Raw genomic sequence first — 15,696 nt, 5'->3', positions numbered from 1 at the left:
TTTTCAAGCAGATGGTACAGTAAAATCCCAATTCAGAATGCAAATGGAAAAGAGACTGGGACAATATATAAAGTATGGAGCCAATTAGCATTGCATTTTAGGAATGCTTATTTGGAGACAATATATGTTTTGTATAGTATTTATATTTAACATTTCCTAATATATGGTGTTTAATCTAATTTAAATTCTGGTACAGATTAGGGTCCTTTTCTGGTAGATTAGGGTCCTTTTCAGCTTTATGCCAATGTAACTCCTGTGTGTTCAGTGCAGTTACTCTGTCTATAACTGAAGTAAAGTGGTGGTGAAACAGGGGCTCAGTATTCTAGTTCTAATAAGCAGAAGGATATTAGTCTTGTAAGCAATGATCTGTATTATTATTTTCCTTATAATATACAAGGTATGTTAATGGCATATTTTTGGAGGATTTTTCTTCTTTGAAATAGCATAGGAAAGTTACTTACCAAGGGACCTGGTGGGCCATCTTGACCTGGAGCTCCAGGTAACCCTTGCTCTCCCTATAAGAAGCAGACCATTAGGTTTTCTTCATAAGAAGATGTGTAAAAGTGATATGGTAGGAAAAGAACAGAGTGTGCAACGTACTCACCACAGGGCCAGGAATACCGCGGAGACCCTCCGGGCCAGATTTTCCTGCAGGCCCCTGGGGACCAACTGGACCTGTTTTCCCAGCAGCACCTTCTGAACCAGGCTCACCCTACAAAGAAGCACATATCTGGTTAGAAGCAGCATTAGTGGAGTTGAATATGCCAGGGTCTGCATAGGTGAAAAAGCAGGAAGTCAGGGTCCAAATACTTCTTTATTCCTTTCCTCTGGAGCCACAGTCTGAATCTGCATTCCTCTGAGTAAAAAGTCCCATCTCCTGGGTGAACATCACAACAGCTTCCCTTGAATGGTGAGGACAGAGTCATTCTCCCCCTTCTCTACTTTAATGCCTAGATGAGCCAGCCCTACTTTTGTTAATACTAAACCCACTGCAGCATCAAATACATCTAGAAGGGGGGGGTGGGGGGATGTCCCTACACTGCCTCCAAGTTCAGGTTATGCTTTAAAGAGAGAGATAGGCACCACTACTGTGAGACAATAAGCAAATTATTTTTGTAAGGTAAATACAAAACATGGCTCTTAATTTGTTTCTTTATGGTTTAATTACAATGACTTTGGTAGGGTTTCAAATATCACATATTCCATAAACAGTAAATAGCTTAAAAAGTAGGAAGCATTTTAAAATGCTTTTTGCATTTCCATTCTTGTAACATAATCTTGGGGTATTTGTTTTGTTTTTTACCTTTGCACCTTTTTCACCTTGCCTGCCCTCAGCTCCAGATGCTCCAGGAGGGCCCTGTAAAGATAGGAAAAGTGTTAGGCATGGCACAAACACCACTTCATAATTCCAGTATAATAAAGTAATATAAAATATAACAAGAAATTTTCTTATGAATCCTAGTATATCAGTAAATCATACAATTGACATTTGGTAATAACAATCGAAATGATATTTATATCTTGATCCTCTTAGCAATAGGATGAAAAATATCAGTAAATCCTTATTAAACGTTTTCTTTATTTTTATATAATTCATCCAGAGTTAGAACAGCTCCATTTAAAAGACAACGGATTACACTTACAGTACAACAATTAAAAAAGAGAACATAACAATCTGATGACAAAGACATTCACCAAACTTAAGGTAAAACTATAATTAAAAGTTGAACATTGGCTTAGATTGGCTCCTATCAAACTTTATAGGGATTTCATCGTGGCTTTCAATTGAAATGTAAGCAGCAGCATCTTGTTCTGTTATATGGAGAATGGCACAATATGTGCTTCTTCACTCCCTGAGCTGTAGCTCCCAGTTCAAGTATAAATTCAATCCATTTATAGTAAGGTTTAATTTGCCCCCCCCCGTTTCACAGGATGACATATTATGATGTATACTGATGCAAAGCTCTATTCACTCGAATTAAGGTACTGAGGATTTACATCTAATTTTAAACATTTATTTAGAGATATGCAAAGATTACTCATTCAATCCTGAAATGAAGCCATCTCTAGGGTGGAATGTAGGACCTACTCTTCTCCCCCATTAGTGTACAACTTTTGTTCCTGGACAGAAAAGTGAAGGACTGGATCTTTTCCCACTGAATGTACTGCAACCAGAATATAATTAACCAAGTTGTAATTTAGCTATGTGTTAACAGCAGTTACGCTTCTGTTAAGGCAATCTATAATAACCATGAATAATAAGGGATACAGATTTACATACTACAGCACAATATACCCAAACAGTATCATGGGGAATGGTATAGTACTGACTCAAAGCAACAAGAGTGCTATTATGTCACCACTGCTACCAGCCCAGTCTGTATTTACATTTGTTTTTCATGCCTAATTGTCATGGATCCACACCAAAAAACAGGAACAATTATGGGATGCAGAGCATTTCATACAGAGATATTTGTCCTGAGTTAGATTTATGTTTTCTCTTTTTCCAAAGCTAATGATAAGTTGAATTTACTTGTATCATTTTAATCGCCGCACAGAACTTGTTATTCTATGTGTATGTATCTATGCAATTTTGTGTCATAATTTAAGCAAAAGGTTATAGACAGATCTCTAGTTAATAGCTATTTACATGTCAGAAAAAAACCCGTAGTATGCAGGCCTAATGGACAGGGCAAAAGATAAACTATTAAGTATCACTGGTCAATTGTTTCAAAAGGGCAGGAGCAATTACCCCCCTCAGACACATGGTAGTAGGAGTAATAGTGATCTGCCTGCAAAGAGAAACATCAGCCTCACAATAACAAAAATATTTCAGGGAAATGGGCTGTAACTAGGGGAATTCCAGATTTCCCTGGCTGGAGGGAAGTTTCTGGAGGATTTTCCTTAGCAAATGGAACAGTACTGATGGAGAAGGGGGCTGGATTCAACATATTTTAGTCATTGTCACTAAGGTAGTGGGGTGGGGGGAGAGGAGAAGGAGGAATTGGTCTTTGGATTTTTCCATGACTAGGGTAAAACCAGGTCCCCTGCTATGAGTGATGGCAGAGTCAGCAGGAAGGCTGAGCTCTTGAAATTCTGACAGAACTCTCTGAAGAACTGTGTAGCGGTTGCAATGCCAGAGCCCCTACCACGACCACTGCTTCTGTTTGCACCTGTGAGGTTTCTGTTCTGTCCAGGCGGGGGCACTCATCATTGAGGCTTCCACACAGGTCCAGGTTTGGTGCTGTAGCAAGTATTGCTTGCAAGTTCCTTTGTGATGGCCAGGTCGGGGACCACCTGCAGTGTGAGTGGTGCCTCCTGGTGGTATTTCTCAGGGAACAGGCAAAAGAGATACAGGAAGAGGTGGTGAGGCTCCAAAGCATCCTCCACCATGAGGAGTTCATCGATTCAGTGCTGAAGGAGACCTCTGGGACTGTGGAGGAAGAACTGCCAGAGGCAGTGCTAGAAAAGGGAGAGGACATAGACTCCCCAGAGTGTGGAAGCTGGAAGCAAGCAGAAATTTTCATCTCCACCTGCAGCATTTTGTCTGGAGAACAGATATGCAGCCCTAGCAACAGAGACGGAGGAGCATGTTGCCTTGGTGAAAGAGGACAGGCCAAGCCACACCAAGGTAGGAAGGACTGAGACAACCTCCACCAAGAAGAAGTAACAGGTGGTGGTAGTTGGAGACTTCCATCTCCAGGGGACAGAGGGAGCCATCTGCCAATCTGACCTGTTGTTTTGGGAAGTCTGCTGCTTGTCTGGAGCCCAGATCCAAGATGTCATGAAGTGATTACTGAAACTGATCTGGCCCTCTGACTACTACCCCATGCTGCTCATCCATTTGGGCATCAGTGATACTGCCAGGGAAGGTCCTGAGCAGATCAAAAGTGACCACAGGGCTCTGGGTGCAAGACTGAAGGGGACTTGGGCTCAGGTCATGTCCCTTTAATCTTTCTGGTCAAGGGAAAAGGCCAAGCAGGAGTGGCTGCATCCTGCAGATCTATACCTGGCTGAACAGGTGGTGTTGCAAGCAAGATTTTGGATTCTTTGACCATGGGATGATGTTCCAAGAAGGACTGCTGGAAAGAGATGGGATTCACCTGATGAAGAGAGGGAAGAGCATCTTTGTAGACAGGCTTGCTAGCCCAGTGAAGAGGGCTTTAAACTAGGTTCACTACAGGACGGAGACCAAAGCCCTGAGGTAAGTGGTTGACCTGAAGGAAGAGCAAGTAGGACAATACGGAAGGTGTTCTCATACTTCCTGAAGAATCAGGGCAATTGACTAGTTACCTTAGGTGTTTGCACATGAGTATAAGAGGCTAGGAAACAAGAAGGAAGAATTGGAAGTCCTTGCAGTCATGAAACTAGGTCATGATTGCAATAACAGAGACTTGGTGGGACAGCTGGCATGACTGGAGAACTGTCATGGATGGGTACGTAAACTGTTCAGAAAGGACAGCCAGGGGAGAAGAGGAGGAGAAGTTGCATTTATGTAAAAGAGCCATATGATTGCTCAGAGCTCCAGTATGAAACTGGATATAGGCCTGCCAAAAGTCTATGGGTTAGGGCCACAGGGGAGAGCAATGAGGGTGATGTTGTGGTGTGGGCCTGTTATAGACCATGAGACCAGAAGGAAGTGGTGGATGAGGCTTTCTTCAAGCACCTAATGGAAGTTTCCCAATTACAAGCCCTGATTCTCATGGGGGGACTTCAATGACCCTGACATCTGCTAGGAGGGTAATACAGCAGTGTGCAGGCAACCCAGGAAGTTTTTGGGAAGTCTTGGGACAACTTTCTGGTGTAAGTATTGGAGAGATCAACTGGAAGCTGTGCTCTTCTTGACCTCCTGCTCAAAAACAGTGAAGAATTAGTGGGGAATGTAGTAGTGGATGTACACTTGGGCAGCAGTGACCACAAGATGATTGAGTTCAGGATCCTGAGGAAAGGAAGAATGGAGAGCAGAGGAGTAAGCACCCTGGACTTCAGAAAAGCAGACTTTGACATGCTCAGGGAACTCATGGGGCAGGATCCTCTTGGGAAGTCAGTCTGAGGGAGAAAGGTGTCCAGAAGAGCTGGCTATACTTTAAAGAAGCCTTACTGAGAGTTCAGGAATAAACCATCCCATTGTGCAGGAAGACTAGCAAGCATGGTAGAAGACCAGCTTGGCTTAGCAAGAAACTCTTCAGTAAACCAAATCACAAAAAAAGGAGTCTATAAGACGTGAAACAACTAGGGAGGAGTATAACAGCATTGCTTGGGCATGCAGGGATAAAGTCAGGAAGGCCAAAGTGCAACTGGAGTTGCAGCTAGCCAGGGATGTGAAGGGTAACAAGAGTTTCTATAAGTATGTCAGTAGCAAGAGGAGGACCAGGGAAAGTGTGGGTCCTCTACTGAATGCGGAGGCGACCTTGTGACAAGGTGCAGAAAAAGTCTAAAGTACTCAATGCCCTTTTCACCTCGGTCTTCACAGGCAAGGTCAGATCCCAGACTACTGCACCAGATGGCACAGTTTTGGGAGGAGGTGAGCAGCAAACAGGGGTGAAAGAAAAAGTTAGGGATGATTTGGAAAAGATGGAAGTATAAAAGTCCATGGGACCAGATGGGATGCACCTGAGGGTGCTACAGGAGTTGGCTAATCTGACTGCAGAGCCACTGTTCATCATCTTTGAAAACTCATGGTGATCAGGAACAGTCCTGAATGATTGGAAAAGGGCAAACATGGAAAGGTAAAAAGGGGGAGATCCAGGAAACTACAGACTAGTAAGCCTTACCTGAGTCCCTGGAAAAATCATGGAGCAGATCCTCAAGGAATAAATTTCTAAGCACTTGGAGAAGAAGGTGATTAGGAACAGTCAGCATGGATTCACCAAGGGAAAGTCAGACCAACATGACTGCCTTCTGTGATGAGATGACTGGCTTTGTGGATCCAGGGAGGCCAGTGAATATGGCATACTTTGATTTTAGCAAGGCTTTTGATATGGTCTCCCACAACACTCTCACAGGGAAGTTAAGGAAGTATGGGGTGGCTGGATGAATGGACTGTAAGGTGGATAGAAAACTGGCTGGAGCATTGGGCTCAGACAGCAGTAATCAATGACTTGATGTCTAGTCGGTAGCAGTGTTGAGTCGAATGGCCTCAAGATCAGTACTGGGGCTGGTTTTATTCAATGGCTGGCTTTATCAGCAAACTGGAAGATGGCACAGAGTGCATCTTCAGCAAGTTTGCAGATGACACCAAGGTGGGGAGAATAGTAGATACACTGGAGGGTAGGGCTAGGTTTCAGAGTGACCTGGGAAAATTGGAGGATTGGTCCAAAAGAAATCTCATGAGTTTCAACAAGTACAAATGCAAAGTCCTGCACTTAGGATGGAACAATCCCATCAACCAATACAGGTTGAGAACTGGCTATTTGGGCAGCAGCTCTGCAGAAAATGACCTGGGGGTTACAGGGGACAATGAGATGTATATGAGGCAACATTGTGCCCTTGTTGCAAACAAGGCTAATAGCATACTGGGCTGAATTGGTATGTGTGGTTGCCAGCAAGTCAAGGGAAGTGATTATTCCCCTCTATTCAGCACTGGTGAGGCCACATCTGGAGAACTGTGTTCAGTTTTGGCCTCCCACTACACAAAGGATGTGGATAAATTGGAGAGAGTTCAGTGGAGGGCAACAATAATGGTTCAGGGGCTGGGGTGTATAGCTTAGGAGTAGAGGCTGAGGGAACTGGGCTAATTTAGTCTCACAGCCTTTAACTACCTGAAGGTGGGGTTGGAAGAGCATGGAGCTAGACTGTTCTTAGTGGTGGCAGATGACAGAACAAGGAGCAATGTCTCAAGTTGCAACATGGGAAGTTTAGGTTGGATATTGGAAGAATTTTGCCAGTAGGAGGATAATAAAACATTGGAACAGGTTACCTAGAGAGGTTGTAGAATTTCCATCCTTGGAGGTTTTCAAGACCCAGCTAGACAAAGCTTTGGCTGGGATGATCTTGTTGGGGATGGTCCTGCTTTGAGCAGGGGGTTAGACTAGATGACCTCCTGAGGTCCCTAATTTTGTATGATTCCAAGAAGGTAAGAAATTTTATCTGTTATTTTTCATTCTATTTTTCATTCTCCAGACTGTATGGACATTTTTTTGCATTTATTTTCTTCCGCATAATAAATCCTTTTGATGTTTTTGTTGCCTTACTAGTAGACTGTGATAAATTGTGATCTCAGAACAAGTGTAATTCCAGGCATGCCTCTTCTACAGAGGAGGTGACCTTTACATTTCGCCTCATCCAAGGGGAAACCACCTGGAGCTGGCAAAGATTCCCCTGCTGAAGATGTACAGTCTGCTGTATGGCAATGTAACTAAGGCTTGTGGGGCCAAAGAGACATTGCAGGAGCAAACCTGAGTATGTTCTTTGAGACAAGCAGCACAAACACAAGGAAAAACCTGGGACTCTGAGGCCAGATCTATGACACTGATGTTGAAGTATGCTTAACTACCAAAGTCTGAGTAGGTCATCCTTTAAAGTAATCACAAACTAAAATGATTAGCAGGCATATGTAAAAAAAACACTTAGATACATTTTAAAGGAAGGAACCTTTCCTCTCTTCTGAATCAACTTTATCACTAGAAAATCATTTTTGCCCAACTTTCTGAAATGGTTAAAACCATCATTTTTCAGCTTGAGAAGCTGAAAGGGGTTGAGTGCAATATTACATATTTGAGAAATATGTTCTCTGTATTATCTCGGAATGCAGCTGCAACATCAATTAGCAGAGCTAAAAACACTGTGATCGCTAGATTATAAATACAATGAATCATGATTGCTAAACAAAGGGGGTGCATTAATTATCAAGCAGTGCCAATGTTGCATCAAGCGCAAAGCAGCTAAATGAACAGCTCTTTCTAACAGACTCTGATTGCTGGAATAGCACAGATGGTGCTTCTGCAGAGAAAGACTACTAATTGTTATTTATCTTACCTTCCTACACTTGAGTTGTTGTAGTGTCTGGTAAATTTTAACTGACATAAAACACCTCAACAACAACAAGTTCAAATTAATGCATGTTTTCTCCCCCAACTATCCTGATGATGTTTATGATTTTGTGTTACACTTCAATTTGGATATAATGCCAGTTAAATCCTATATAAGCCTGTGAAGTAAACAAAAGAAACTTCACCCAATTTTATGTTATATCACCTTTGTAGACTGGATTTTTTTTTTCTGCATATTCCCTTTTAGAATTTTCTGATAATGTTATTCATAGCTACTGTAGTCTGATTGAAAATATACTTTTTACCAAAGAAAGCACCATCAATTATTTCCATGACACAACACCACTATTCAGCAATTTGTTAGGATCAGAACAGAGTTCACAACATTATTATGCATTCTGTATATTTTTACTCAGGGGGAGAGAGGAATTCAGCTTCATTTACAAGTGCTGTGGACATCCTGCTGAGGCAGCAAGACGCTATCACGAAAAGGGGAAAGAATCCTGCATAAATTATATGTTATTTTTCAAAGTGTTGCATATTATTGCACATGACACATAAAGGGAACTAACTGACCAAGCAGTTACCTTGGCTTCTAGTTTTAAGATGTCAGAAGCCTGCTCTGATGCACAGTCTAAAACTATTATTTTATGCAAAGCAGCCTGTACATTTTCTAGGCTAGAAAAAATGTGGATAAACCTCATTTTGACTTTTTCTACTTTATCCCTTTAACTTTATACTTTTAATATGATGTACAGAGCTTTAGTTGTGAGTAATCAATTTCACCTCATAAACTTGCATGCCAAAATGTCAAGAGCCTTGTAGCTGAAAGGCCCAAAATACCCACACACCAAAAAGCTGAGAGAAAAATAAGCAGAAAAATCAATTGATTGAGGGATCCAGTTCAGTCTGATGTATTTATTTTTATTGCCCTTGTATACATGTAGGATCTTGCATATAAAACCTGGCTTTTTAAAAAGGACAAGAAAATCAGTAATATTGAATGACATATTAAACTTCCTTTTAAACTTTGTCACATAAAATCTAAGAATTTGGAGCAAATAATATGGTAGCATGTTGTGTAATAATACTGAAAGGTACATCCTGATTAAAGAATATATTCTGAAATGAACAAGGTAGATATATTATTCTGAAATGAAGCAGGGAATACTTAGTTTTTTCAGTTGTCCAGATTGCATCCTCATTTTGGTTTATTAGCCCTATATTTGCCATCTGTGTGGACTTTCTATTTTATAAGACTTCAGCCATCAGAATCAGAACCTAATCACATCTCACACGTACTTTAAGTGGAATGGTGAAAGTGAAAACCAGTACAATTTTCTAGAAACACAATTCTTATAAACCCACTGCCCCCCTAAACCCCTCCCACCAACCAAACAAAAAAACAAAACCCACCCACCCAACCTAACCCAACCCAACTCAAAACAAAACAACTCTGCTAAAAAAAACCAAAAAAACAGGCAAATCCTAGAGCTCAAGCTCAAAACTGACATTGCCAAAATCCAGCTGTACTGGTAATCTCTTGATTCCTAGATAAAGATGTAAGAATTGGCTTAATGTAAAACTAAACATTATAAAGCAAACTCTTCTTCTACATCTTGAAATCACTTTATAAATTAAAATAATCTTCCTCACACCCAGTAAGATAAGCAAGTTTTTAATCCTTATGTTACAGAAGGGGGAGCTCAGATAGTGCAATTAATGTCTTGCCTACAACAAAGAAGGATCACATATCAGGAAAAGATTTGAACAAAGTTCTTCCTGATGTCAGTACTCCAGATAAGCCAGTAGACCACTATATTCCTGCTGCTCAATACAGACTATAATGCACATATACACAGTGACTCATTATATAATGACATGTACATGTTGGAGGCCCTAGGCTGACTGCCATCACTATAGATCCTGTCAGAGGCGACTGGTAGAGGAAAGCCAAAACACTGAGCATTTCTCAAAAAAATGGTGGTAACAGACGAATGTGTGCTCAGGGGTATGTGTTTTGAGATGACTCCATTCTCAGTCTTTGGTGCTGAATGTTTTTATGCATATAAAAAGAAATAAAAATGATTAAAATTGGAAGTAAGGGCACTTATTCTCTAGGAGATATGTGTGTGTGTGTGTGTGTGTGGGGGGGGGTGCTTTAATTAGTGAAGCTCTGAGAACCGCGCTCATTAAAAGTGCCCACAGCATCATGTGTATCAGCATCTCTGCGCTGAAAATGTCAGGGGATGTGGGACTGCACTTTGAACTAAAGCTAATCAAACAAGCTTTAGTTCAAAGCCCCCCATGTGACACTGGAGATTGCTGGAGTGTGGTAATAACCATGCTCCAGTGGATTCTATTAATTGAGTCAGCTCCAACACATTGTAATTACAGCATGTCAGAGCACCCTCGCTGCACATGCATAGGGTGCCTATACACATGCTCAGGGAGGGGAAGGCATTTTAATTAGAGCAGAGACTCTTTAAGTAACGCTTATGTGACAAGCATTAGTTAAAGTGCCTCAGCAGCCATTTTTAAACCTGCAAGGCCTTGTACACGTGATACTGTGGCAATGCTAGAGCATTCTAATTAGAACATGTCAAAGCATGTGTATAGGTACCTCTACTAGAGAACAACTCTGAGTTAGCTGACTAAAGCATAGCAGTGATCCTTAGTATCTCTCTGGGATGCATACAGAACCCCCAATACTTGAATTGGATCAACTTCTGAAGACACACAGCCACCTCCCTATTTCTATAAAATGGAGCACTGACATTCTGGGAGAGGGTAATAGTATTACTTCTACACTTTAGTCAGGAAATTCAGATTTGCTCATAAGCAGCTCTCTGGGTGTCCAGTAGGGAAAACAAAATTCTTTGCATAGTGCCTAGAAAGGTAATTAATTACTTTGAGAATATGAAATTGCTCTTGCCTTTGAGTAGGTAAAATGGTAATATGCCTTATTTCTTAATGCCACAAGTTGTCCAATCTATACATAACCCAATACATTTATTCCAATAGGATTTCAAAGCCATGAAGGAATGTTTCTGGACTTGCCTAAGCAAGACAACAAAATATTTATTATTTCCCCTCCCCCGTATTTTGGTTGTTCCTTTTTAGAACCTGAAAATTAGGGAAATTCTTTTTAAAAGTACAAAAAAGTTCATAATACACAATACTCTACATATTTTAATTATACATATATTATTAAAACCTATAAGAAAACATGTAATTTAGCTGAAATAAAGGTTAGCATGTCAGCTAAATACCTTTTCATTATATAAACAAGGAGACAATACAGAAAATTGTACTACATTTTGTGCAAAAGCCTTTAAACATCATTGGATGGGATCTTCAAAAGCACTTAGCATTTTCTAAGTTCTCACTGGAGTCAATGAAAGCATTTCTATATATTAAAGACAGGCATAATTTTGCCAATGCTGAGTCTTCTAGAAATTTTGATCCAATAAGTTAATCAAATAGTATTTTAGAACAAACGTCTTGCTTTGGTCATCTATTGTTGTAAGTACTCGGTGTGTCTACTGAGATACTACACTGCTGTAGTTCATTGCTATGGCGACATAGCACTGGTGGGCACTAACCGCAATGCCGCTGTTAGTGCACAGTAGCAATGATTTTCTGAGCACTAGGGTCAGAAACAACTCATGTGCTGCTGGGACTACACAGTACTGATGGGTACTGCACAGCCATTTAGTACTTAGTGCTAAATACTAAATGACTGCACAGTACCAATGCACACATGTAGATGTGCCCATTGTTTATGACTGAAGGGCTGAATTTTCTGGCAAACCAGACACTCTGGCCCTTCATTCATTAGCTTTAAAATCATTCCAATTAGATTTTTCTCTTGCTACATTTATAGTTTTCTGAATACTGTGTAAAATTCCCTTACATATTTCCACATACAATTATTATCATTTGCACTATAACCATTTGCTAGCATAAATTCCTTCTGATAGTGGTTCACAACCATTTTAGACTCAATCTGGATAGACTTGAGACTGGATAGGCTCAAGGCACCCTGCAGAAAATGGCTGCTCTCAGTTTGCCCCCTCTTTTGACTACAGAAAAACTAATAGAGAAGTTTTTCGGTTGCGAAGAACTAAGACAGACTACAATTCTGGATTTCAATTTGAAATCTCTGGGTTTATCTTGCAAAACATGTATGTAAGCCTCATAGTGTTTGTAAGTCTCTCACATTGTTTGGCACTCCTCAGCATCCCTAAAATGTTCTCAAAGAGCCCCAGGGTACTACTGCATCCTGGTTGAAAATCACTGCCTTACAAGTATATGTCTGAATTCATCCATGAATAGCTAATTCCAAAAAGCAGAGCCTGTGAGATATTAATAATGACCTAAATCAACCAGAACATAGTTAATTTCTTCCAGAACATACTCATTATATTTTGCATACTATATAGATAATTATGCCGCAATTAAAACCCCCTCTTTTTATATAAGCTTCTGCCCAAGACAGAGGTGTACCAAGTTCCAGCAGCCTCCCTGGCAAAGCAGTAGGGGGCACCACAATATGCTATCATCCATCCCCCAGGAGACTTTGCTATGGCAGGTGCAGCATCATGTTGCCCTGCCATAGAAGGCCCTGTGCCTAGTAGTGTATTAAGGTGGAGAGGTGTCAAGTTGAATGGCAACCCCCGCCCCAAAGGAGTTTTGCTACAGGAGATGCAGCTCCTTGCCCAGCAAACAAAACAAGCTTCCCAGGAGCTGCCCCTGGTGTCCTGTTTGGTCTTTACCATATCCCTTCCCTCCCCCTCAGATATGCTACTGGGTGAGGAGCTGCACCTCCCATTGCACAAATCCATGGGAGAGGGGCACTGTTCCATTCAACCCCACCCGCCATATACTACTGGTGTAGACTGATTCATAGATTTATAGACATTAGGGTTGGAAGGGACCTTGAAAATCATCAAGTCCAGCCCCCTGCCCCAGGGGCAGGAAGTCATCTAGGGTCAAAGGATCCCAGCAAAATAAGCATTGAAACGTTTCTTGAATGAGTCCAGAGTAGGTGCCTGCACCACTTCTGGAGGGAGTCTATTCCAGGCCTTCGGGGCTCAGAAAAGACATTTTTCCTTATGTCCAGCCTAAAATGGTCTTGGACGAGTTTATGACCATTGGTCCTTCTTATCCCTCAGGGCACTCTGCTGAACAGATGTTCCCCCAGACCCTGATGCACAACACTTACGTACTTATAAGCAGCGCTTTTCCTGGGTGAAGAGTCCCATGGCTCTCAGCCTTTCATCATACGGCCTATTCTCTTGCCCTCTGATCATGCTCATGGCTCTCCAACTATGAATTTATCAGGGGAGGACAGCAGGGAATTGGAGATGCACTGTTTACCAGAGTACCCCAGGGAGTAACTAGGAATAAAGGGTGCAAACTAGTGGAGAGTAGATTTAGGTTGGGCATTAGGAAGAATTTTTTTCCAATAAGGGTGGCCAGAGTCTGGAATGGGGTTCCAAGAGAGGTGGTGCTGTCACCTAACTTGGAGGTCTTCAAGAGGAAGCTTGACAATCACCTGGCTGGGGTTGTCTGACCTTGGTCCTCTTTCCTGCCAGGGGCAGGGGGTCAGACACAATGATCCATTGGGTCCCTTCCCTATAATCTATGAATCTGGACTCTCTCAAGCTTCTTGACATCCTTCTTGAATAGTGAAGCCTAGAACTGGATGCAGTACTCCAGCTGCGCCCTCACCAAGCCCGAGTATGGTGGGAGAATGACATCCTGAGATTTACTTGAGAAGCATCTATGGATACAAGCAGAGTTTGGTTTGCTTTATCAGCTGCGACATCACATTGGTGACTCATGTTCATCTTGTGGTTAGTCATGGCCCCCATGTCTCTCAGTTGTGGTGCAAGCAAGTGTAGCACTGTCGAGCCTATAAGAGTGTTGTGGAGTTTTTTTCCCCCCTGAGGTGGAAAAATACCTTGCATTTTTTGGTATTGAACGTCATCAGGTTTATATCTGCCCACTTACTAAGCTTATTCAAGCCTGCCAACTTCAGAAGATTGCCTGGCTTCTATGAGTGGGTTGCACAGGCCTGCTCCTGCCGTAACAAAGACTCCTGATGGGGAAAGCATTTTGCATGCCCTCTAAGTTACACTAGCTACTAATAGGCTAATTGCATCCCTCTCAAATTATGCTACTGGCCCAAAGAACTGTTTCACCAAAAACTAGTTATTTGGGGCATCTCCCAGGGAACCAATGCAGAAGTGATAATATAAGAAGTCAGAGCTTCCCAAACTCAGAAACTAGTTATAAATACAATTTATTATGACTGAAAAGAAAAATTGGATTCAGAAAATTCCAGATCATCTGACTAGGGAGGGATAAAAGGATAAAAAAGAAAAATGGAAGGGAGAAAATCATAATAAATGATAGAGTGAATATAGAGAGTAGGTGAAGAGAGGTGTTTAGGGACCACACTTACAAGTATGAAAGTTGAGGTTAGTTAGTTTGTCGTTACAGACAGAAAAATACATTAGATTAGAAGAAATGTTGCTTTCCAGTTATACACTGGTCATTCCACAAGTCTCCACTTCTACATGCAGCAGCACGGCTGTTGAAATGGCATGTCTACCTGATACAGATGAGAAGATGTTTGCTAGGTTTCCTGATAAAACAAATTCTACTGTATTACTTATTAAGTTTAGCAAATGGTAGTTTGAGTACCATCGCATTAACAAAATAATGAAGGCTGAAATCCTTCATTATCTTTTTTAAGTGCAACATAAATATAGCAAAATATTTTCTACAAGCATTAAGGTTTCAAGCATTCATTTAATACAGAATCTGCTACTCCAGAGTATATTACTAGAGAACTCAAGAATGTGATTACTTGGCAAGAGATATACACAGGGTTTTTTTTTCTTTTATTAACCCTAAATTGGAGGTGTGTAGATAGGTGCTTGCATTTTTACTGTGCTTTTATCTAAACACAATCAAATACAATATATCCTTTGCTGGGAATAAGCAGTTCCCTTTCAAGGAAATAAAGCTGTGAATTGTAATTTGGTATAGAACAAATACAAATTTGGTATAGAACAGACTCGATATTAGCAAACATATTAATTGCTAATATCCAATCAAGCCGTACTCTGATTCTAGTGATAAAATTGCTAATGATACCATAATCATTTGCAGTGCTATGAACAAACTGTAACTTGGTGAAGCAAGTAGATTATTGTGCAAAATAGATAAAACTAATTCAGTATGTCCGTTTGATGAAGCCTATTAAATTGACTAATTTAACACATTTGGTTAAATAGCTTTCAGCTTACATTTAATGATGCTATCTTTTTTTTTTAAAGTAAAAACTGTGCCTAATTACATTAATGCAAACCTAGGCTGATGCATCCACCAAAGGTCTGTAGTTGTAGCATTATTTACACATTTTGATTAGCTGCATTTGTAATACTTGAAAGCTATGGGAACAATGAGAGGGCTTCATAAATTGCAGAAATGCTTACTATTAAAACTGTTTACAAGGTGGGTATAATGGGTTTAAAACACAAAACTTTGCATACTTTATTTTATTTCAAGTGCCAAAAATGAGAATTTTTTCAATAAAACAATATGGAGATATTTACATCTCAGTGTACTATGGGAGGAATCATAATGGACTGATTAATTGGTATACCTTTTGTTTATCTTGCCTTAGAAA

At 40.8% G+C, this 15,696-nt stretch overlaps 1 protein-coding gene across 2 annotated transcripts in view; it reads right to left on the bottom strand.

The window, feature by feature from the left end:
* Positions 1-15,696, bottom strand: part of COL11A1 (collagen type XI alpha 1 chain) — a 255,815-nt gene that overhangs the window by 24,619 nt on the left and 215,500 nt on the right. For both annotated transcript variants that reach the window (XM_019531004.1, XM_019531003.1), the window contains exons 55-57: positions 1,304-1,357; positions 605-712; positions 462-515 (exon numbers count right to left, since the gene is read on the bottom strand). In XM_019531004.1, the coding sequence (XP_019386549.1) occupies positions 462-515; positions 605-712; positions 1,304-1,357 (216 nt within the window). The remainder of the gene's footprint in view (positions 1-461; positions 516-604; positions 713-1,303; positions 1,358-15,696) is intronic.

The sequence above is a fragment of the Crocodylus porosus genome, unplaced genomic scaffold (assembly GCF_001723895.1).
Source record: "Crocodylus porosus isolate Cpor-Errol unplaced genomic scaffold, CroPor_comp1, whole genome shotgun sequence".
NCBI classification, from domain to species: Eukaryota; Metazoa; Chordata; order Crocodylia; family Crocodylidae; genus Crocodylus; species Crocodylus porosus.
Note: the sequence above shows the minus strand (reverse complement) of the source record. Positions and strands in the feature narration are given on the sequence as shown.